The sequence below is a fragment of the Rhopalosiphum maidis genome, chromosome 1, assembly GCF_003676215.2.
Source record: "Rhopalosiphum maidis isolate BTI-1 chromosome 1, ASM367621v3, whole genome shotgun sequence".
Taxonomy (NCBI): Eukaryota; Metazoa; Arthropoda; class Insecta; order Hemiptera; family Aphididae; genus Rhopalosiphum; species Rhopalosiphum maidis.
The window spans coordinates 48,062,128-48,089,206 of NC_040877.1; the positions used below are offsets into that span (position 1 = coordinate 48,062,128).

Below are 27,079 nucleotides of genomic sequence, written 5' to 3' on the forward strand. Positions count from 1 at the left end.
GTCATACAAACGTACAAAGGTTTTTTTAACTCCCTAAGATCAATTCATATTTTGAAAAAATAATTGTTCATTGCATATTGGCATATAATTTATGATATTTTTTTGCTGAGAGTTAAATATTATATTGTGATTATTAGCTGTTTACTATATTTATATTTTTCATCAACAATTATTATTAGGTATAATACTATTATATTTCATGGTATCACCCATCTCCGTTTATTTTTGTAACTATGGCTTTAATACTTATATGCATCAAAACATTATCTTTCTTCAATATGTAAAAGGGTGCCCACCCTAAAAATAAAAGTAAATATATTAATTTTGTCATTTTATTTATATAAAAAATTTGATAGTATCACTTGAATTTATTGTGGTTGGAGTAGAGTTGTATAGAATTACAAAAAAAATAAAATATAAACATATTGAAAGTAATTCAAAGGCAAAACACCCATGAATTTTGTCATACTAAAAAATAAAAAAATAAATTACCCAAATAAAAATTTTAATTTTACCATCACATTGTGACTAGTTAAGACATTGTTATACACAGAAAAAAATGTACAGATTAATATTGTAATCGAAAAACGGATGTTTCAAATGTAGTCTACAAACAAACGCGCTGGATAACAGCTGTTGTCAGTAAGACACTGATGAGTATAGCGAGCGGCGACGAGATGGCCGCGGCGCTAAATCCAGCGGATGTAAACGCGGCTGGACCACCCTCCAGATTGGCAGCCGGTCCCACACCAGCCGCGAATCCCATCGTCAGAGGTATAAGGTTCTGTTCATAATTTCCAGAGAACAGGTGGGCCCAAGGACCCCGGGCGAATACCATAACGTCGTCACCTCCGTGGGTTTCGTCTTTCAATGGCACCATATTAGGATACGTAAACGACGGATCATCTGAAAATAGAAATGACAATATTAATTTATATAATTAGAGCTGTAGATTATGATATCAAATCTCATGTTCTTTTAAAATTAAAATTCGTTTTAAAAAGGGGTATGATTTTGATTTTTGAGGAACGTCAGCTTTTAACAATATTTTTGATAACAAATTGCGATACCAAAACCAACCACTGCAGAATGAATATTTGTATTTTATATTTGATTTAAAGATATTATAGTTCTAAATTATTATTATATTGTATGCTTGTTTACACATTAAATAATAGTAAATATTATTTTCAGCTAGAAAATGATAATAACCGTTCAAACTAATAAAATGGTGACTATTTTTTTTTTTTTTTTTTTAAAGAAAACAATCAGAGGAAACATCTCATTTTTGGAGGAAAAATCCAGAGTTTATTGCGATTAATGTTTATGACATGGCATTTTCACCCCTTATCATTTCTTTATTAATGTTTACTATTCATTCTTAGAAAATATTTTGTAATATAATATAAATTATGTATAATGTAATGGTATATAAAATCGGTTTATTGTGATTTAAGATATTCACACAAACCATCAATTAATTTGTTTAAAATTTAGTTAAAAATACCCATACGGATAATTTTGTTTTTATGTTTATTCAAGATAACTTTTTACAACGAAGATCTGATATTTTTTGTATTTATCTACATTGATCTTAAAAATGTTGGATTTTGATTTTTTTTTATGATTTTAATTTAAAATTTTTAAATAGGTATCTTTTATGTAATGAATTTGAATTTAGATTTTGAAAATTAATTGTTTGATGATTTTATTCAGCTCTGAATTTATAATAAAAACATATTTTACCAACAGTATTTTTTTACCCGTCATAAGCGGAATTAAATTCGATAAACCAAGTGAAGAATACACGTTTATATAACATATATATAAATTGAAATCGAATTTTGTTTTTCCCACCTTATCGTCACTTTTATTACTGTTGAGAAACTATTATTTTTGAAAAAAAATCAAATTTCGTGTGCGTGTAGCTTCTGGTTTGGTAGTGGTCGATATTTTTATTAGTTATTTTACAAACCCTGACGTTTACAATTGAATTAAATTATTTTTAGTTTTAACGAACCTATAAAACAATTTGAACGTATGACAAATTTTAATCAATTTCAAAATACATTTTATTATTCAAAATAGTATTTATAATTTTAAATTGGTTAATATGACTAGTTTGTATCTTATAGTTTTACTGATCATTGAGGAATGATGATATTATAGAAATAATGAAATGTCACATTTTCCGTGTGGTCTAGATAATATTATTTTCGTACATCGATTCTATCGATCAACTAATTAAGACTGTAATACGATTTATATCTTAAAACGAATTATGTCATTACAACATTGGTAAATACCTATGTGTCATTATAGTGATACTGTGTTTCTGTGTTTGAACAATTTATAACATTATTTCACAATATTGCGATCTAAAGAAGAGGAAAAGATTAAAAAAATGTATAAATTAATTTGTATTGAGTAATATTGCATTTAGTACCTATATCTACATAAGATTCTACAAACATAACACAGTAAATGCTATTGATAATTTCTACAAGTTTAAATATACAAAAGGTCATAATTTTTAAATCGATATATAAGATTAAAAATCTTACAGCCTTAACTACGATTTAGAGTCGTACTTAAATGTGTAATTAAGTACTACTGATTTCCAATTTACATTATTGTATACATTAAAAACATTTATAATTATCACATCTATTTTATAATTAGCACGATACGAACAATAAAACAAATCGCAAAATAATATAATTAACATCTAATACGTATTTAAAATGTAAACATATTTTATGTATACACGTTTGAAATAACTGTTGTTTAGATTAAACTTTAAAACAGGTCAACATTATTTTATTATTTTTAATTTATATATTACTTAATTAATATAAACATTTAAAAAATAAAAATCATTACATGCTAAAACTCTAGATTTGTTATGCTATATAATATCAATATGAAATTACACATAACAACAAGACTGGTTGAAAACTTACAAACTTGTGTGAAAAACTTTATATGAATTGAAAGTTATAATATAACATATAACAGATAGAAACATATCATATACACATTGAACAGAATACCTAAACAACTTTTTATTAATATACAAACGAATGAACAGCGTACCTATAATATGAACAACAATAAAGTCGTTTTCGAATACACCCGTTTAAATATACGCTCCAAAAGAGCCCAGACATGTGAAATAGTTTTGCGATGTCTCAACTCAAATAATTTTCTATGGTTATTAGTCAAATCATTTTATCTAAGACTCAGTATATAATTTAAGAACATTAACATAAAAAAAGATATATTACTATATTCAAATATTTTTTTAACAAGCTATATACATGACTTCAGTTGATTTTTAAGTTATTTAATTAAAATAAAAAATAAAAAAAGGAAATTATTTGGAAAACATAAAATAATTTACAAGAATCTAGAAAATCCACGGAATCTAACTCACAAAATTAATTGGATACATAAACCACTCTGTAGATATTGTTTTATATTTACAAAAAAAAAAATTTAAAAATTGAATGATAGGTACTTATTATTTTAAATAAAATAAAATGATAAAACACTCTTAATCCGCTCTGAACCATAAAATATTATTACTTTCAATTGCAGATCTGTAGATACCTAATACGTATATTTTATGACGCTATAATCCAACGATAAATTTTATTTTCGCTTAATAGATTAAAGCTACAATACTAGTAATAACTAATAAGATCAGTTAATAACACTTGTAAATAGTTTTTTTTTTCGATAGAATACACACTCTTATTTATAATTTATACTATGTCCACATTTGAATACCTACTAAAATCACTTTTCGAATGACTTAATTTTTTTCTAAAAATAAATTTTGCTCGTATTATTATATAACATTTTAATTAATACACGAATATAACATTAGAAAACGTAAGAAGTAAGGAGTAAACTGTTTTGCTATAAAATATTTTTTTAAATTATGCTGTGTGAGTTTTTCTATATATTATATTATTAATTATATAATATCACTAATAATTCAATTCATTAATAAGAAATACATATTTTTTTTTATATAATTACCGCTGAAATTGCATTTAACGATGTAATAATAATGAAATTAAATTAAATTTAACTGTTAAAAAACTGCATAGTGATGACTGATGATAAACATTGCAGAATATATTTTAAAACGTGTTATAAATTTTCTTACAACGAATTTATTATTACAACTTAATTTAATTAATTAGTGTATTTATTTATATTTACTTTTATAATAATTATACTTACTGTTTGTATTGCACGTAAAATATTTTTCCTAACATTTTATTAACAGTTTATCACTAAAAAATTACCCTGCTATCATTAAGTCAAAAAATTTACACCATGCGTAAACGTAATCGTAATCGTATCTATAATCTAACTATTTGACATTTGTATTGTAGTGAATACTTTTAAAATTATAAGTAAAATTCAATTCATCGTCTATTTTGATTATAAAAAAACACCATTAGCCTTATAAAATAGATTTTGTAAATTTTTTAGAGCTTGCATTATCTATAATATAATTTAAATGCGTCGATGACAAATATATAAATATTATAATAAATATTTATTCTAATATTATAATAAACGCGATGACGATTTACGATACTTTCGAATACGTTCCAACTATGTGTTATAGTATTTAACTGTTATAATGATATATGAAAATTACTTGTGTCAACATTGGATAAATCCTGACGAGCGCAATTCTCATCAGACTGATGATTTTTCGGACCATTAGCATAGCTAAGCGTAGTGTACGGCAAATTATCGGATCCAAGTGACCCCGAAAGTACTCAAAACGTCGTTGCCCCTCGTCGGATAACCTGCCATTGTCATGGTATGTGAGTGATCGGAAGTAACGACGATCAGTGTGTCGTCTTCGCTGGTCATGTCGACAGCCTGTTGGATGGCTTTGGAAAACTCCACCGTCTCGTCCAACGCTAATTTTGCCATTGTTTTGTGGTGCCCCGCATCAATAAGTCCACCCTCAACGAACAGGAAAAATCCATTTTTCTCTTTCTTCAAAATGTCTATGGCTTTTTTAGTCATTTCCATCAAAGTGGGCTGTATTCTAGCATCCGCATGCAAATGAAATTTCATATGTCTTTTTTCAAAAAGACCTGAAACGTAAGACATGCATTATTAAAATATTATAGTAAATATTACCATAAAATTATATATATGTGGCTATTTATATGGAATTTAAATATCTGATTAGTTTTTATGATGTCATACTAAACTGTTTGAAAAACCCTAACCGGAATAAAGAAATATTAATATTTTTAAGACTTATAAACTTCAAGAAGCTTCATAATGCTGTGTAAAAGTATATTTTTTTACGAAATTGATTTGTTTTTATTTGATGAACTTAAATTGAAGAAAAATTGTTCACTTTCTCCCCACACCTAAAAAAAAAGAGAGAAAGACATCAAAAGATGAAAAAAAAGGAAATTGAAATGGCTAAAAAAATTATTCGACAAAATACTTTTTAATACTTTTTTCCATTTGTTTTGGATTAACCGCATATGAAATATTTAATATATCATACAATAAACAAGAAATGTTGATCGTATTTGCTTACCTAATAAATAATCGGTCTTAGAAGGGTCAACATTTAATAGTTGTTCTCTGTTTTCAACGTATGCTGATTTATCATTTCCAAAACGTTTTGCTTTATCTTTCTTCCAAAATTGTACGAGATCCATATCAGATCTTGATCCATTATGATCTGTATTATTAAGAAAAAACATTTCACGACCTCCACCTAGTATCACCTGAAAATAAATTATTTATATTATTATTTATTAAACATTTTATTAATTTATTGAATTATTTATTGTTTCAATGATTATTTTAAATCATAACAAAAGCATAATAATATTTATTTATTTTTTATTATGGTTATCAAAATATTAATACACATACCATAAATATTAATATATCATATAAAACAAAAAATAAATAAATAAATACTATTCATAATAAAAGAATTATTTCATATGTTTAAAATAAATTATATCGTATAATATTTTTATGTAATTATTAAAATATAATATACATTGGCTTTTAATTAGATACGATATTTTATTTAACCACATAATATTATTTTAATAGTCAATATATTATTTTACACCATTGAAATTCACAGAATACTCAAAATCTTAATAACTTTATATATCTAACACTAATATAAAATATATTGATATAAATCATATGGTGCGTGTATATAGGTACAATATTTTGACTATACGCGACAAAATAACTCAACAAGACCAATTTTTAAATGTTATTTTAAAGTTATCTTGACTTATCCTAATCTAAATTTAGTGCTTTATTGCATCATAATCGTTTTTTTTATGATTTATCAATATATTCATATTATTATCCTCCTCGACGATCGACTGTGACATGAATCACAAAAAAATTATTATTCCCAAATTTAGTTAAAATTAAAATTAAAATCGAAAAATGTGTTGGTGTACACACATTTTTTTAAAAAATAAAAAGCAGTGCAATACTCGCCTTCAAGTCTATCCCGGGGCTTCTCGTTATTAGCTGTTTGGCTATGTCCTCGCATTGAGTCACGTCAGTTATATTCGCCGCCTTTGATAAGTAAGCATCCGACTCCCATTCCCGATTCGCTGCGTGCGCGTACATTCCGGCGGGGGATGCGTGCGTTACACGAGTTGTAGTCACCAGTCCGACAGCTTTACCCTTCGCCATAGACCAATCGGCTAGGGACTCTGTCTGGTTACCGGGCACCACCGACCCGGGACAGTCGTTCAGCTTCACCGAGGCCGACAACCCGACCATCTCAAAGTTGGTCTTCACGCCTGACAGGTAAGCGGTGGCCGTGCATGCCGAGTCAGGCACTTGCTTGTCCACGCAGTAAGTCTGAAAACAATAAGTAACGCGTGTGTAAATTAAAATGATTACCTGAAAGTACACTCATCATGCCACTCCGTTGTTATTTAAATGGTCGATATTCGGTATTAGAATTCAAGTAGAACGCCGCCAGAGTCTAGAGAAATATTTTTGTGATAGAAAAAATATTCCCACAGAAATATAAAAGTTACATGACCTAAAGGAACGAAATAAAAAAAAAATAAAAACCAACAAAAAATAATGAAAATAAAACGTGATTTTAAAAAAAACTTTCTAAATTTAAATTTTTGAAAGTGATCACTCTGTGATTACGTTCATTAGGGATATTTAAAGACACAGTGTACGATCATCGCCCCGCATCCCTTTAAAAACTTAAGGAGCCAATCACTAGGCATTAGCCTCCATTACACCAGCAATGCTACGAAGAGTTATAAAAAACTATTGGGAAAGGCTTCGTGAATGTGTTAACAGTGGAGGACACCACTTAACTGATATAATGTTAAAAATAAATAATGATATGATGATATTTTTAATTATTTATTTAATAAATATTATGCCAATAATACATTTTATTAGTCAAAAATTAAAAAATTTGTTCTATTTCTTTGTTTATTTATTTGCAACTGCCTCTTGAAATATGGGAGGTTTTTTTGCCGGACCCTGTACCTATTCGACTTGCATACATTTTTTTTCATAATAATAGTTATTAGTAATTTCATTATATTAACCATATACTATGACTTTTTTTTACATAAAAATAAAATTCATTCGTCAAATTAACGTAGGTAGTCAAAATATTAAAAATGTATAAGGGCAGTAAATCTATCGTTGTAATACTCCTGAAATTGTCTTGGATCACAAACGTACACTTCGATTTATCTCACAGTAACGTCGGTGCGTTTATGGTTAAAACTCGTTATATCAGTTTGGTTTTGTATTAAATAAGAGTACGCAAGCACCGTTGTGTATGTATGATTTCAGCATTAACCCTGTCTTACACATCTCTACTCACGTATGAATAAATTGGTTGAAAAATAAACTAATATCCACACACGCATGTGATAAGCCATATTGAACAAACATAGGTTTTATTCGTAAATATTTTAAATTTATATAACATTAAAGTCAAGTGTAAAAGACTATACCGCTAAATATATAGCCCTATAATACTCCGCTGTTCCGTTCATGTAAAATTTAAACATTTATTAATAAAAAAAAATACCGATAGTTTGATATTTTTACAGCATTTTAAGTGATGTATTCTACTTCAAATAATATAATACTTAAAATATAGATTGACATTCAAAAATCAAAAATTGATATAAGTTTCAATGGAAAAAATAAGGAGGAAAAATAAATACGTAATAAAATATCAGAATATATTATTAATGCTCCTAAAAATTCAATACATTTCATCTTTTAAAATAATGAGTGTTTGCTGTAAAATAATCAATAACAAAAAAGTTTTTTTTCATGGAAAAATATAAGCCATGATTTTCGGGTCAATAAGTATAAAATAAAATATTTATGTTGAACTTAAACTGTTTCAAAATTCGTCTATATTAATTATAAGTACATAATATATTTATAATAAAAATAAATTTACTAAAATATTATAGCGTTAGCAAAATTTGTGATTTTGAGACCAGAGTTACGTATCATATTTGTTAGCAGATTATAGTCATTTTCTAGTCTAATCTAGTCTAGAAAAACAAGTTTGTTAAAAATTGCATTCGAAATTAACTTAATAGCATAGTCATTAATAGTTGATTGTAGAGGGCTTAAAGACAAAGGTTAAAGACGTAAAACATAATTTGTTGTTCTATGAAATGGTATGATATTTTGAAATTATTGAATTATAATTAAATTTGATTGTTTAAACCACTCTCATATGAGTGTCTTCCGTACATCCATAAATTTATTTTAAGAGTTTTTTTATAAATTAAAAGTTGAGTTCTTTGGCTAGTACATTTTCTTTTTTTCCAGTAATATATTTTTATTGTATATGAGAGCAAGCACTAAGGATTATTATTTTTGTCTTATTATCTTAGTATTTTTATTTCAAATTAATCTCCTACTAAGCCTATCGAGATGAAGAAAAAAATAATAGATACAACCTAAATACTTAAACAAATCAAGTAAAGGAATAATGAAATTATTTAATGACACATCTGACTGAAACTATGTTTTAATCTTAAACTGAAGGTTGTGTGAATGGATTTATTCTGGTTTAATTGCATTTGCCGCTTACTGTATCATTCAAACTATATATATAATATAGAAATACATTCAATTTCAATATTAAATAGATCACAATTTATACTTATGAAAACGATAAAACATGGCTTATAGTTTTGTATTGTATTTGTTTTCTTATTTATAAAATAATTTTAACAACACTTTATTTAATTTACAAGTTCTAACAACTTACTAAAAATGTATGCGTTTCTAAATTTGTGATAAATGTTAATATTGGCAACCAATATTTTTTTATATAATAATTATACTAATCATTTATCACCTATCAAACCTTATATAATGGTTTACTAAAAATATAATGCATTTTTATTCTAAATTATGTAAGAGTTTGGTAATTTAATCTATTCCTTGCTTAGCGTTTAATGTAATTTAACAAAATAAATACAATAAAGATAAAAAAAATTTAATTATTTTATTGAAAATATTTAACAAAAATTATTTTAACTAAAATCAATACAATAATAATTATAATAACACACATATTTAATTTTGTTTTTTACGTTTTAATTGCTCTTAACTGAAATTTTAATAATGAACTGTATTAACTGTATTTATTATTATTTATTTAGGATTCTACTTCCTATATCGTGCTGTTTTTGACAGCTGTCATCCCAGTCACCGCACATTTAATTATGCATTATACCTTTGCACTTTGACCACATTTTTCTTAAACTCAAATAATTAACACCATTACCCTTGTCATCAACACTGACAAAATTGTCAGATAAAGAATTGATCAAAAATTTAAATTCAATTATCATTAAAATAATGCAGAAAACTAAATGTTGGATGATAATGTTTTTAAACAATAATTTAAAATTACATTAAAAATGTATTATTTTCTCGGGCTATATTATTAAATTAATATAATTATATCTTACAAAAAAATTTTTTTTCGAAATTGGTTGCATTTAGATTCTTTGAAAACATTACGCCTATTATGTTTTGTTGAAAAATTAATAGAATTTGTTTTGCTTTGAATGTATTATATTGTATGAAAAACAAAGTTAATTAGGTACTAGTTTGTATTAAAAAATATACAATTATTTTTAGTCACCGTGTTATATTATATTATACGTTTTTATTAAACTTATTAACACCATTTATTTCAAATATGTTAATTATCAAACTTGTTTGTGAATACAATGAATTGAAATTTTTTTAGTACAGTATAACTTTGTAAAATTGTTCTTTAAAAATAATTACCAGGATATATACAATATATAGTTTCAAGGAAATATCATCATTTATAATATTATTGAATGAAACAAGACCCAACTTTGGAAAATAAATTTAATATTCTTAAAATTAATCCATTAGTATTGTTTTTATAAAATATGCGAACATAAAATGTATTAATTTAAATTTAATTAAATACTTATTTAGAATATTCACAATAATTAATTAAATAAACACAAATAGGTAATCATGAAAATAAATATTTAACCAGACAAAAGTTATTATTTATTTTAAGTTGTAAATATTATACAACAATTTAAAAACATATAATTATTTTCACGTACGATAATTTGGTTTAAAGTATCAATAATTATTTTTGAATTAAAAATATAAACACTTAACTTATAATTAATTAAATTGGATCAATTATTTATTTTCAACATTACGCCATAAAATGTATTTTAACTAAAACAAGCATATTATAAACAATAAGGTTTACTGATATAATTTTATAGATACAATAAGTTAGGTATATATTATATAAATTGTAACAATAGTATTAATTCATATATTAATCTGAAACGTTAAAAAAACGTGTAAGCAATTAAAAATTAATAGTATTTTTTTTGAAACTTTGTAACCATGTAAAATTAATTGTAAGTATATTATATATGTTAACTTTCATAAAAAATTATTATGTTGCTTTGACCCAACCCCACAGGTGTATACGATTAGTTAACTTCATAATAAATTACATAATAAAAACCAATTAGGTATATAGATTTCACCAACCATTCATAATTTAAAACAGTGTTAATATTAATTTTTTAAATAACAGTGTGACACACACTGATGACATACATTTTATGTTTTTAAAAGTGCAATACAATTCAAAATCGAGTGGAGATATCGTGAGACAAGTATCTTCATTTTTTTTATTATTTAGTTTATTTTAATATCACCTTTGACATGCCAACAAATGGGAATTTCTCGAAACTCAAGTACTCATTCTCACCGGAACGTTTTTCCATTTGACCTTTGTAGATACGCGATGCCGTCAACGTAGTCAGCGACATACCGTCACCCAGAAACATGATTATATTTTTGGCGACGCCTCTTTTATTCACGTACTTGAGTTTCTCGGTCACCTTCTCCTTACCGTTTTCGATCCAGTACTGTCTATCTACATGAAAAAATCAAAGCTGTTATTATTTTATTCTTGCTTTGTATACATATATACATAATACATGTATATTCCGTAGAATAACAATTCACTCGAGACTTAAGTCCGACTTTAACGAGTGCTGGTTGTACAGTAGCGCACGTGAGTGAATTTCTTTCAGATGATTTGGTTCTGTTGAAAGTTGAGAGCAATATAATATGATGTGTTTGTGCCAGAAAAATTTAAAATGATTTTAAAAATGGAATTCAGTATGCAGGGTATATTTTATAGAGAAAATTGATAGTAACAACTGAAAAAACTTAAGTTGAAATAGGATAAGGCACACAACTGTATTGTACTATAAACTTTACTTTGTACATAAACGAGCATATTAAATTATGTATGATGATAGAAAAAATTTAAAAAATACAAAAGTAGATAACTAATTTCAGTAATAAAAAAACTAGAATTCCAAATAAGTTACTTCTCATTCTTATTCAACATTTTACATTAAATATGGTGATAACTAAAAATAATATATATATATATATATATATATACATATACACACATTGTACAGTATACACTATAACATTGTTTTTAAATAAAAATTCGAAAAGGGTAGTGAGCCACTCGTTACTTATATTATTTTTTTTACATTTAAGCATCTAAACGTTTTTGTGTAAAACGAGTTACACCTATATTTTAACAAATAAATATTAGATTTTCAAAATCTAAAACGAAAAAATGTGAGATTCACCTTATATCAACATATATGAGTTGAATGTTGAAAAGAAGCAAAATTAATTTACTTTGAGTATAATAAGAAATCTAATAATAATCTATATAACTTTTTTTGAAATCGGCCAAGTAGTTTCTGAGATTAGCTGTTAGAAACTTGCGTTCAATACAGTAATGCATTTTTGTTCAATTGCAAAAAATTACAACAGCTATAAATTTTCTGAGAGGAGGCACGTACAGATGTTTTCGTATTAAAAAATTGTTCACTTAAGTTATTAAATATTATAATTATAAATTCTTTAGCTTTAAAATAAAAATGCTTTTCGTTTTTAAAATTAAGCTTTGATCGAATAATTTGTTAAGCAGATTTTAAACTATATTATAATTTTAATATCTTTAAAAAGTAATAATCATAGAAACTTTAAACATAAATAATTAATATTAATTTCTATAGCCTTGTAAACTGTATACGAAATAAAATTTAATCGTTTTGCGTTTTTTAGAAAAATACAAATTAAATAAGTCATATTATTAAACTGTACATCAACTAATATATCGATTTATTATGAAATTTTAGGTAAGAAATTCAAAAGTTGAAATTTAGTACACATATTTCTGTTTTTAGTTTCAAATTAAATTATAAATATATAATAATATAGCTTTTATGATAAGCATATATTTTGAACAATTCTTTTAATAAGAAACATTAATTGTTACAATAAAGAGTATTAATGTTTTTAAAAATATTTTACTAATCTTACATAATAATTTGAAGTGGTTGAACAACGAAGATAAAATAACTTAGAACTTATAAATATTTAAAGTTTAAAGGAATGGAGTAATATACTAACATTTTTCTAGATACCCTTGTGCTACCCCACTCTACTCATCAAATCTTCGAATACTAAAAATAAATTAACAACTTTTTTAAAATTTGAATCAACATTTTCATAAAAAATATTAAATAACAATTCCAGTTTCGGAATGTACAATCAAAAAAGTAAGCTATCAAATTTAAACTTAAAGTGAATCGACTCATTATAAAATTTTGATTTAAAAACATACGTTGAATTTTTCATAACATTTCACTTTTAAATTGAAATATGGTTATTTTTAAACTGTTATATTTAACATACTCATAACTTGCATGTAAATTTCAATTTATAAAAAATCCAACAAACATACCTAGTAATACACAAGTAATGTTCATAACTAAAAGTTTTAGTATAAGTTAATTTACCCTATTACTAAAGCTATCAACACAAAGTCTGTGCTATTAAACGAACATTTGGTATATTGCACGTGGGTCAGAGAAAGAAAAAAAAAGTGCGCTATTTCAAAGAAAATTTATGAATTTGATATATGTTTTTGAGTTTTTTGACATTATTTGGCAATTTAGGTATCTTAAAAATTAAATTAGGTAACATACCTAAAATCTTAATTTAAACCAAAAATATAAAATATATCGTTGTTTATTACTATATTAACTATAAAGTAATAATATGTAAAGTAACATAATAAGTAAATACCTAAAATCAATTAGAGTCACAAAATCAAATATACATTAAAAACCCTATACGTCATGTGTATACCATTAGATTATATAATATGCAATAATTGATTTAATTAACGTGATATTAAATATAAATAAATTATTTACTTCTTGGATGTAAGGATGTAATAAATAGTTCATAACCATTCAGTTAATTAAATAAAATCATACTAAATGACCTATAAGAACATTTATAATCTCTTAACATTACATTTTTTAGTGATATAATATTGCTATCAATATATATATATACATACATAGTATATTATTGTTTTCTATTATTCATATATAGGTCTAAAAAATGGAAAGCTACCGATAATTTTACTATTCATATAGTTGTAGAGTAATCATTTACTTTAGATAAAACTTCTTAGTAAACAATTGTATCGCAATATTACGAAGTAATGTAATTAAAACCGAAATGTTTGACCGGATGATCTCATTTTTATACTTTATTGACCATTACAAAAGTAAAATGGATTAAAAGTTAAAAATCGAGGAACTCAATTTGATGTATAGTAGGTATAGTATTTTTCAAAATTTTCCAAACTATTTTGAAAATTATACTATATTTATTAAATGTTAATAAAAATATTTAGAGCAAACCTTTCCTCTCCCCAAAAAAGTACAGATTTATCTAATTTTCTATAGTAATAAAATAATCTTAGAGTTAAAAATCAAGGTCATTTCACTCTTCCGAAATATGACGACAGGTACAAAAAATAAAAATAAATAAACCAAAATCATTGTACAAACAATATACATTAGATCGTTCTGCTCCAAATCTTAAATTAAACTTTTTTTGATTATTTCTATGCTCTATAAGCCTTTAGTTTTTAATTTTTAAACTTCAATATTTTTGGGTAATGTTGTACAGGTATTTTTAAGCAAACACATGAAATATACCGTTAAAAGTATTTATAGAAATTGAAAAAACTATTGTTAAAATGTTAAATTATTCAACACTTAATTTATAATTTAAAAAAAAAGATAAAATATAACATCGAAAATGATATGACGTTACAATGCGTGGGATTAACTATAAAAAGATTTATCCTATTATCATTTTGAGTTATGGGTACCTATCCGAATGTGTTGGTTTTCAACTAAAATCGAAGTTAAAAACAAATACAATAATATTATAACAACCGTCAAACACATTCGATGGCAAACATATATCACAATATTAATTAAAAATGAATGGATAATGATTCAAGCGTAGTCGTATACAACAATAATAATAATTAATTTACCTTGTTCCGTGTAAACTTTCGCGTTGGCGGCATGCGAGCAGTGCACATTGCGACCTGCAAACGAATAACAAAAATATGATAGCATAAGTAATTAAATAAAACAGACATTATTGCGGTACAATGTATACAACAATACGCACAATATAATATATATTATTATGGATGTTTGAAGATGTCTTGTGCGAGAAACTACCGAGTGACTGGATTTTTGCGGTCGACGGCAGCGGTTAAAGTTTCCACCGCCGGCAGTTTATTATCATCTAAACTTTTCGGTTTCTTTGTGTGTATTTATTTTTTATTTTTATTTTTTTTTTTTCCAAGACATGCCGGTGAGCGAGGTTACCGAAAACCCGGTACGATTTATTGCGTGACATTTAGACCGCGTTTTTTTCCCCTCTCTCACGCCGACACGCCGTACGCCCTTTTTACACTATACCTATCGTCGTTTTCTTTCACTTAATCTGTGGAAATTACTTTGTTCTCGAGTAAGTCATTCGTTTCAATTTAGAAGATTTCTACAAATGAGCCACCGCCACACCGCTGACAGAATTAACAATATTTACACCTCGCGCGTGTTCCCTCGTCAAAGCAGTCATCACCTCACGCTTTCCCGACTTCCCGTATCATATTATCATATTATTATAATATGCTTATAACTATATCAACTAAACGTCTCTTGTAAAACACGTAATTATCGTCTTTCTACTCGTCTGAAACAACGTGGCATAGAAGGGGCTTACTACTACGATCAGCGTGGTGTTAAATTAGTAATATTCTATAGAATTTCGTCAATGACTTTTTAACGGGACAGACTACAAGTGGCTGTAAACGTAGATGAGATTTTTTTTAAATAAAATATGATTTATATAGTAATTCTTAATGGATATAAAAGGTTAAAGTAGTAATAACTGGTATGCAAAGCAACTCAGATTAAAGTGTTCATTGGATGTGCTTTACTCTGATAAATTTGAAGTTCACTATATTGCATGCAAATGCGTGGATTAGGTAAAGCCGCGTAAAACTATAGTACAGTCCCTCAAGAATATTGACTGAATACATACAGTCTTTTCTCACTAAACTGTATTTTTTATGAATACCCCGCCGGTACTATGGTACAATATTATTACAACAATAAGACTAATGATACTATATTATGTCTTATAATTTTTATAAAACATTATATAGTTGTTACTGGTTAAGCCAGTAACCACTTATTTTTACTATGCATTTTATTATATAATTTTCAATCAGGTTTTTATTTTGTTAACCACTATTTAATCGATCTGTCAAATGAATTTCAAGGAATGCGCGAAATGCGCATGGACGTGGTGCATAAACCACAATCGTAGTAAATCCAAAATCATTGGATTCTATAATTTTCGGCGCGTCACATGCGTCATCTCCAATGAGTCCAACGACACAAACGACTGTATGATAATAATAATCAATAACCAGTATCCGAGACACCGTTAGTTTTTTTTTTAGCACACTAGAATTTGGTCCTAACGTGTAAACATTACGTGTATAGATATCCTGCTATCCTGGTTATGTTTTCGACCACCTCAATAAATAATACGTCATGTTGTTGGCTGTATAGGTTATCAGAAAAACAAGTCACCTATGTACCTATTAGTTATTATTCTTCCCTTTTTATCACGATACAACATTATATTATATTCAAAGCAGAGTGATGAAAATATTAATTTTACAATTATGCAGGTATGGTTTTTAATTTTTATGTCTACTATCATCTTTCGTAATAGTAAAAACTTTTTGATTGCTAACTTTGAAGGTAGTTTATGGTAAAAAATTGGACATAATTGCTATTAAAAATGATCAAAAATAAAAACTGTTAAGTATCATTAAAATTTATGAAAAAAACTATAAAAAAAATGAAAAATTTTACACAAACCAATATTTGTTAAAATTGATCTTATTTTACTTTTTGTAATTCAAAAATGAATAACAGTAAGAATTCAAAATTTTCACTTTTTTATTTTTCATTTTAAATTCCTAATGACAATTTTTAAGCTCGGGAAAAAGATCTCACATACATTTTTTTAATTATAGTGCATTGGTGAGTCTTTTTCGAAAATCATAGATATTTTTCGAAATGTTCAGTTTGTGTAACTAAGAATTAATAAATAAAACAAAATTTATTTTAAGTTATTCTTGTGACCATTAAGCAATATTAACAAAAAAACAAATGAATAAATTTTTTATAGATATTTGAGTTTCAATTGTTACAAAAAAAGAACAATTTAAATTTTTATAATAATTTATAAACAACAAATCGTTACAAGAACTTTTGGCATTACATATATCATTAGTTTCTAATTACAGACATTTTAAGCTATTTATACCATGAACATAATATTTACGTCGTTCATAACTTCATATGTATAATAATATAAAAGTTATCATAGTTAATAATGATAATAATATGTAATATAAAAAAATTAATAATTTGATACATTGAATATTCTTAAATGCCTTGAGTATCGAATCAATGAATTAAATATAACATAAAATATACTAGGCTGACAAACCTCCTTTCAGAATTGTTTTTCGTATACTCGTATATTATACATAATTGAATTCAATGTAAACCATTTGGCCTACTCTATGAATACATATTATACCAAAAACACTTGCTTACACTTTTAAGACAAATTCCACTATTTTTTCTATTAAATATTATCCAATAAATATGATTTAAATGTATTACTATTTATATAGTACGTCTAATATATTGTATGTAATAACATGCTTACTTTAATAAAAACAATTTATTTTTATACATTTTTTAATTTCTGAAAAACTTCCATCACAGGCATAATAATTAATTTTTACTTCTGCGTATAATATACCCATAAAACAATAAAGAAATATATACTTAAAAAAGATTTAATTTTAATATATTATAAGTATGATATACTAATATAAAATATGCTTCTATATAATATATATTTTTTTTAAAGAAGTAAGAAAAATCAAAAATAAAACAGTGAGTATTAATTTTTGACAAAGTTTTAAACCATCATGTGATTTCCCTAGAGTATTAAGTATATTATTTACGGTCGTATTTTTACCCGCAGACGAATGATATTCAAAGGACATAATAATTTCATTATTTTTCCCCATTTTATACGAAGTTCCTAAAACTTGGAAGATGCTATAAAGAATATGTGATACATGTAGTCGACTCACGTTAGAGTTAAATAAAAAAAAAACTGAGGATAGAGTGCATAATGCGATTTATAGTGCCTTTACCTTTGTACCTAACGATCAAGTTGATTGCATTACGAGCAAAACCTTAAAAAAAAAAATCATCCAACAACTTAATGTGTTTGTTTTGGCACCTCCTAGAATGATATCACTTTTTCATAAATATTTAAAATCTAACGTTAGTTATTAGGTATATTTTAATAGATGGCCGGATTAAATCGACAATGATTTTTCGTGAACGCTTTTCCAAACATTTAAAAATATCAACAATTTAACGGAACTCTTTTAATGATGAGATATTCTTGACTAGATAATACTATTATATTAAAGAAATAATTTTTAGATTTTTTTAAATAGTTGAAATTTATAACGCGTAAAATAAAAATAAAAATAGTAAAAACTTAAAACAATGTAATATATCGAAACATTAATATCAGAAAATTAGGTTTTAATTGCTCTAAAACATATTTAATGTAATAACTAATTACCTTTGCTTTTAAATGGACAACAATAACATATATTTCTGGTGATATCGAAAAAATTAAAAGGTTGCTCAACGTTTGATCTTTCTATCTTTAATAGATTTTATATAATATGATATTTTATAAATAAAATATTACCAATATTGGTTATGTTTTATAAACAATTACTATTTTTTTATTATTATTATTATTTAGAACTATTCCAATATATAATTCTTAAGTATAATTTTATTGTGTAGCCTAATTTAATCTTTATGTTTAATAAAAAAAAAAAATTAAAAACTCGTCTCGGTCTGTTAAGAATTTTTAGTATATTTTAAATTTTTGTTTAACATTACAAATGTTAAAACACAAAACATAAATCACTTGTGTCTATTGTTGTATTTGCATTCTTAATAACAATAACGGTATTAATTACCATAAAAATATTCAACTAGCCCAAAAAATCTACAAACATAAAACACGATATTAAAAATAATTTACTAATTGCTTGTATATTAATATTTGTATTAAATACCTACAAATTCTAAATCTAATTGAAAATTCCCTGAAACATCGATCAGACTAACTGCAATAATACATTTTTATAAATATACTTATACTGTTTTAACAGCTTAATGTAAAAATATGCATGCTGCGAGCGTAGTTTGCACCTATTATTTGAACGATGAAAAGTGAAACACATTATAAACGTTAAAAGGATTTATTTATTTAAAATGTGGTCGATTTCTTATAGCTTTAAAAATGTCCTACGAGAGTAGTTAAAACTTTAATTCTTATCATACGTGTAAAAGTTTGTGGTAAGTACTTTAAATCAGTCGTTATAAAGTTTTTGTAATCCCTAGTTGTTAGTACTATGTTAGCTGGTTAATATAATCGTTAGACGACGGAAAAAAATCTCTATTGGATTTCTAATATTTGTAGAAAATATAGGAGACTGCGATAGTCTTGACTTACTGTTGTATGTGATGACGAAGAACAAACAGCACGCAAACGTGAACCATATCACACCCAGCGAACCGCTGTTATTCATTGTTAAGCTGAGTACAGAACCGCCGACCGATGAATACTGACATACTTGTGCAGCCTATATATATAGAATGTCTACTACGTCAGTGGTTTTATATAATGTACAGTAACAGCTAACAAAACCGGTTTTGATTTCGTGCAAACACTACAATCATTAGGTATACAAAAAAAAAAATCAATAAATAACGCTTAAATACAATTTATACGAGTACATAAACTCATTTTATATAGATAAAAACACACTGATGATAATAAATAAATTGATGCTCATCAATAACACAGATTCTGTGTTAATAGGAATAGTTAATAGATAATAAAAAATGATTATAAACAAGATAAAGAAAATATTTTAGTTTTGAATACAAAAAATACGAAACCGACCGTGATACTTAACTTTGTTAATATTGTTAAATCTAACAGCCTGAGTAACATAACCAGTCATAAACGACACAAATATACAAAATATCGTTTAAATAACTAAACATTATGCAGTACTTACGTATAAGTGAGAAAAATAATTTCAACTTCGATTCATTACGTCATAATTTCAAAATTATTTTTGTTAACGACTTGCTTTCATATTTTAGTTCTATAGGCAAACTAACATTTTTGTTTAGTTCACGAATTTAATGTTATACACAATATTATTATTTAGTGCAAAATTGTTCATAAATATTAACTTAGTTTCAAAGGTAATTCAATTTCAAATGACTATTAAAATTCGATCATGTACTAATAAATTGTCAAAAATGAGTTAATACTAAATTCAAAAACCTCCTTATTGTAATCCAAACATACCTATTCTTCACAATTTTATTTGATTTTTTGATATAGTATTGAGGCTATTTGTTTCAATTCACTTGACTATTATAGTGTATCAAGATTTCATAATTTTCTATTGCTTATCGACATTTTGTGAATGTACTCCAGTATTCATATCAGTAAAAGATTCTAAATAGCTAACTAAATATTGAATATGTCCGCGCATTCCACTATGGTTGTCCCTGCTTTAATTACATTATTAAGTAATGGTAAAAAAATATTGGTAGTGGTTTATTAATACGAAATCAAATTACGAAATAATTTTATATCCACATGGCATATATAAAAAAATAATATATATCTTTAAATTGTATTCAGATACCAACAACTACTATGGACGTCTGAAGGTTAATTGTAAATCCTATTTTATTTTAACGTGTCAATAAAAATCAAAAACCTGCAGCATATTATAAATTTGTATTCATCTAAACATGATAATCAATTATCATCGTTTTGAAAACCATTAACTTATAATTAACTAGTATGTAATACTTTTCATATTATTCATTTAATATATTTTCTTAACTATTAATTATATTTTATATATTTTGGGCCTCCAAATTGAATTGTCTCAGTAAAGCCCGGAAATCTCAAAAAAAAAAAAAAAAAAAATAATATTCTGATCCCAATAACTTTTCCAAAAATATTAATTATTGTTAATTAAACTGAAATATAGTTATTGCAATGCTTAAATAATTTTAAATCGTATGAATTAATTTTTAATCGGATCTAATATAAATAATTTATTATTAAATTTATGGTACGTTTAAAATGTTTAAAATATTTAAATAAAAGTATTTTAATATCAAAAACCAAAGTTTAGAGTTTTAAACAAACTTCTAAAGTTAAGTCCAGTTGAAAAATAAATTTGAATAAAAATATAGAAAAATATATAAATAAGTAAAAATTGTTGTTCAAATTATATTATTTAAAAATAATTAAAAATTGTAATAATTATATTATTATTCATTAATTATATTTTCCTGCATTTTTATCTTTTTCATAATTCAAATCTTAAAAGCCAAATTATAAAATAAAATACATACATAAATTTAACACACATTTCTACCACTTGTGATCAAATTACCATGTATAATAACTAAATAATTTCTAGCATCGCATAAATACAAATCCCACACACATTTAGTTGTGAAAAATTAACTGGTAACAACTGAAAACAATTTTTTATTAAATTAACAACTTATCACATAATAAAACTTTTACAATAAATTAACTATTAATAAAATGTTCGCTTAAGTAATATTTATATTAAATTATACAAAAATAAGTAAAATAGCATAAAAATGTATATATTAATATTAATAGTACAGCTTAATAAATAGGAACTCTTTATATTAAACTGTACAAAGTTTCTACGTGATCTCGTTAATAATTTAAAAATAGCGCTTAAAATCAATAATAAAAAATGTATATGATAATATATCTGCTATATTTTTGTGAATAAACTCAATAACCCATAGTTTGTATGTACTATAATTAATCTGGTTATAGTTCAAATGAGCTATATTATTTAAGTATAAAAGTTTTTAAAATATTCAAAAACATAACAAAAAATAAAATCGACGTTTTGGTTTAGGTTACAGCCATCGGAAAGGGGAAGTTCCTGAGGTCAGTTATTAAGACTTACTTAGTAGGATTTACTCTACGGGAAGCCATGTTGCGACCGAGAACATATCGTAGGGTCGCGACGGTGAGCTTACTTGAGGATTTACGCTGGATGTTCAACAGTTAATAATTTACCCACAGATGCTCCGACCGGATAAATTGGTAAATGTGTCTCGATCGAAATACGTTTGTTCCTACCACAGTACCACAGATAAACAAACACGTAGAAACGCCATTTCCGTAAATAGTTTATGTTTCAAATCGAGTCACTTTAACCGTTCACCCAAAACAGAATAATAACTATTACAAACACAATCATATGCTTATTCGGTTTTACTTAAACTATGAATGTGCATCGTGCAAAATTTTTCTATTAATAGTGACTTTGGGTTAATCCGGTTACAGATAACATATACACCATCTTAAATCATAATATTTCGAAAATCAAACAGTTAAATAACAATTAACACAACTATATGTAAGTATATTATACAAAGTGATAATTCATTCACGGAGCATGGTCCTTCAGTTTTTAATTTTCAATAATGAATTTGAAAAGATACATTTTTAATGTAAATTGAATTAGCAATGACATTTTTTTTTTAAATTTTGATGTCGATTTATCTAAATCAAAATTTAAACATGAAGTTTTTGAGTTTTAAAATAATATTTGTACCAATGATAATAATTCTTAGTAATGGTTTTAAATAAATCATAAAATATATGTACTATTCATTGTCAAATACTTATTAATTATTCTACTCAAAAACTGTTTACAAATTATAAAATATTAAATTAATATACTTTTTAAAACATAAAAGCCTCCATATTTCCCAAGTTTATTACCATGTAATATTATCCATAACACAGAGAGAAGAAATTTCAAATACCCGACCATATAGTGGAAATATTAAGTCCAGATACAGCAAATATTATCAAAGTCAGCCAATTTCTACCGATTCTAAAACAAACAAAAATCATATTCACCATTATTAAGTAACTAACTATAAATATAATAAATTATATAAATGTATAATAAATTATATAATGCACTATTACGTCCAATGGCAACAAAATCTGTGGATTGTTATTATAATAAAAAAATAAAATATTAATATTAAACATTAATTTATAACGATAAAAAAAAACATAAAATATTAGGGAGGTTGGAAATGTTGATTAGTGTAAATTTTGACTATAGAGTTTGAAATTTATATGAAAGGTTTCGATTCTATACCATTTGAGTGCATTTGCAATTATTCTTAATATTTATTTTGAATTGGAAAAATTGAATTTGGTGTTTTGACGCAGTTGCCTTATATTTGAACAGCATGGAGTATTAATCTCCTACTTTCATAATCCGACTGATTGTGTTGAAGTAAAAACAAAAAAAAATATTTAAATTTATAAACATTTTTTCTTAATCCAAAATCTATATAGAACCTTAATTAAAAATAAAGAGCAAATCTCAATAAGATAATATAATAATAATTATCTGACTATTCATTTAAATACTTAAATTCGGTTATTTTATCGTATAAGAATTAAATTTCTTAAGCCATTAATGCTTTAATTTTAAAGATGTATTATTCTTATTTCATAAATTACTGCTTACTTTAAAATATATGAAAATTGCTTCATTTTTTTTTCGCAAATATAAATTGTAAATGTTTATATGAAAAATTCATTATTAATATTTAATAGAGTTTAATGCAAACTAAACTTTTGAATTATACTTTATATTTTACCCAACAATGAAACAGTATTTTGTATTATAGGTAATCAACAAATTAACGATGTGCCAAATCATTGAATTTAATAACTATTTATTTTAAAATTGTACTTCATATCTATTATAAACAAAAAATAAACGATGTGCTAAATCATTGAATTTAATAACTTTTTTATTTAGGTACACCATACACTATTCTGACTTCAAACAATTTCAATGTTACCTTCTTAGTATACATAAAAGCACGTTCATTGCTCTATAACAATAATTGTTAATGTATTATAATGACTGAGTGAATATAAACGTAACGTATAATAAAACATCATAATATATATTTTTAATTAAAATTTAATAACCCCATTAAGTTCTTTATTGACTAGGTATTTTTTTTTTTTTTTGGCTAAAAAATTAAAAATAAACAATGCAAGCAGCTCACAATTTTTAAATATCCAAAAATTAAAAATTAAACGATGCAAGTTTTAAATTTTTATTGGAATTCTGTATGATATGATTTATAAGTATACTGTTATAACTGAATGGGTACACCATTAAATGTGATAAAAGTGCATACAAGTGAATAAACGAATAATCTAGGTAATTGTTATTGGTTCAATTTTTCACAGTTTAAGCCAGTTAAGTTTAAACGTTCAACTATTATAATAAACTTACTATAAACTTTCAAATATAGGTACAATGTACTATTCTCTTTGAGCTATATAAAGCATTCAATTCCGTTTTGTCTCATTGCATTGAATATTAATCTACTGAATACAATGCAAATAAATCACGTACACTTTGATTTGAATTACGTTAGGTTATTGTAAATTATATAAATAGAATCTAAATTTAAATTAAATAATACACAATACACAATTGAAATTATCAGGTTTTTTTTATATATGAGTATTTAAAAAATTTAAAATATAAATATTTTTATTATACGACAATTATTTGTTAAAACAATACGTCTATATCGTACTTAATATCTTTATTTTTTTTCACTTCTATTTTTACTTGTTAATGTTTTACTTTTTATTACTAAATTAAAATGTTTACAATACAACATTTTAATTAACTTAAAAAAAACTCTACAAACTGAATCAATAAACCGTAAAAAAAAAATTTAAAAATACAATTACAAAATCTGTATTTGTAAGTAATTCTGGTAAAAATGTTTTATGTTTAAATTACGATATTTGTTAGTGAAAATAATAATTTATTATGTACTTGAATATAATAATGATATAATATATTGAAATTTACAATAATTTATTTTTTAAGGAATCAATTAATGTTAAAACTGACATCATTAATATAAACTATAAATTCATTTAATACATCAATTATTCATGTAAGCCGACATTAGTTGGTTTTTTTTTTGTAAAACTAAATTATTCTAATCTATCCAGTCAATTCAATATTTTCTATTCTATTATACTTATACTATACTTATTGGTTTTATATTATACATCAGTTTTCTTATTTTTTAAGAACATGAAAACAAATTATATAACGTATATAATCATTTAATGAACTATTATTAATTCTTAGTATGGAATTATATTGTATTTTTTGTTAACTTAGCTAAGTTTAAACAGTTTATTTATTAAGAATAATTTATAATTATTAATTACCTAACAAAAGAATTCAAATTATTAAAAACAATTTAACAATAAAATAAAATCCCATTACAGGCTTTTATTTTGTATACATATTACATATACAATCCTAGAATTATTAAATTTTAATTTTTAGTAAAATAATTAAAATTATAAAGCTATAACTAACGTGTATATATTACATAAATATTTTATAATTTATTAACAATTAGTTTGGCGACCATTTTATCTACGTGATGTACTTTTTTGGTTGATTGCAAAGATAACAAACTATTTTAATGAATAAAAACCTATTCAGTGTACTCGTAAAATATCGTTTGCATTTCAATGACTTGCAACTAAATATTGTCATAAATTATTATTGATATTATTCAAAATGATGAAACCACTCTGCTAAATTGAACGCCTGATTTAATAAAACAACGATGAGCAACTAGGTTTAATTAACGATAAACACGACAATTGTGCCATTGATAGAAATCGTCAAATTGTGTTCAAATACTTAGTTTCTTTAGTCTTCTTGTAACACAGTTCGAGTGAAGAATAGTTCATTATAATACAATATTATTATGAGTATTATTATTATCATTATTTATTTTTCATTTGTTTTTTATTATAGCTTTCACTATAATACTGTAATTCAATGTTATTTGTTTATTATATTTATTAGATTATTTGTATCATTTGTTATTTCCAAAAGTAAAAAATTTAATTTAATTATTTTTAAATTTTCATCGGTTATAAAAAAATTAAATATTTCGCCTTATTCTATCTTAATTTACATAACATTTTTATACTTTTAAAAATTACACAGTAGGTATATTATGAAATAACATTTAAATGTTAGTAATATAAATAATACATGGTATTATACTTGTAATCTTGTGGTTTTAAAAATAATTAACTTAAAAAATATATGATAGCTTATTACGTCATTTTAAATTCATCAATTAAATTGTACTGATGTCTTTGATAAAAAAAAAACTAAGTATGATTATATATTTAAAATTGAGCTTGGTAAAATTCATGAAAATACAAAGTGGTTGTGTTAGTTTTTTCCTTGCGCACGAAAATGTGTGTACTGAGAAAATGTAAGAATTACGTTTTCCAAGTTACAACTTTACTTGTTTTTCAATCAATATTCAAGGGTAATTAAAACTTTTGGTACACTTCTTGGTCCTAAACAACTATTGCAGCGAATTAATAATAAAATAAAAACAGTATTTTGAGACCAATAAATTTATTTCTTACATTACACATTTGAAATTATATTAAAAATAAGTTAAATACGGTCATACATTTATTTTTTTCAAAATGCTATCCCAGAACATCATAAATTAAATCATCATAAATAATTTACTATAATTAGTAATTGTTTTAATTATGTTGTTAGCCATTTTTGGTATTTTATTAGGGCTAGTTAGGAATTATCAAAAATATTTATTTTAATGTGGTATAATATACAATGTTTTGCGTGTTATAGTGGTTTAAAAAAAAA

The 27,079-nt window shown here is 24.8% G+C and overlaps 2 protein-coding genes across 4 annotated transcripts in view; one reads left to right on the top strand and one right to left on the bottom strand.

The window, feature by feature from the left end:
* Positions 1-27,079, top strand: part of LOC113550676 (lachesin-like) — a 181,233-nt gene that overhangs the window by 118,449 nt on the left and 35,705 nt on the right. The window lies entirely within an intron of this gene.
* LOC113550671 (alkaline phosphatase-like) lies at positions 489-19,868 on the bottom strand. The gene is given in 9 exon segments (XM_026952650.1): positions 489-906; positions 4,682-4,793; positions 4,795-5,132; positions 5,594-5,786; positions 6,535-6,906; positions 11,298-11,518; positions 11,583-11,689; positions 15,044-15,097; positions 19,711-19,868. Coding segments are annotated over 9 exon segments (1,743 nt in total). The 5' UTR covers positions 19,758-19,868; the 3' UTR covers positions 489-607.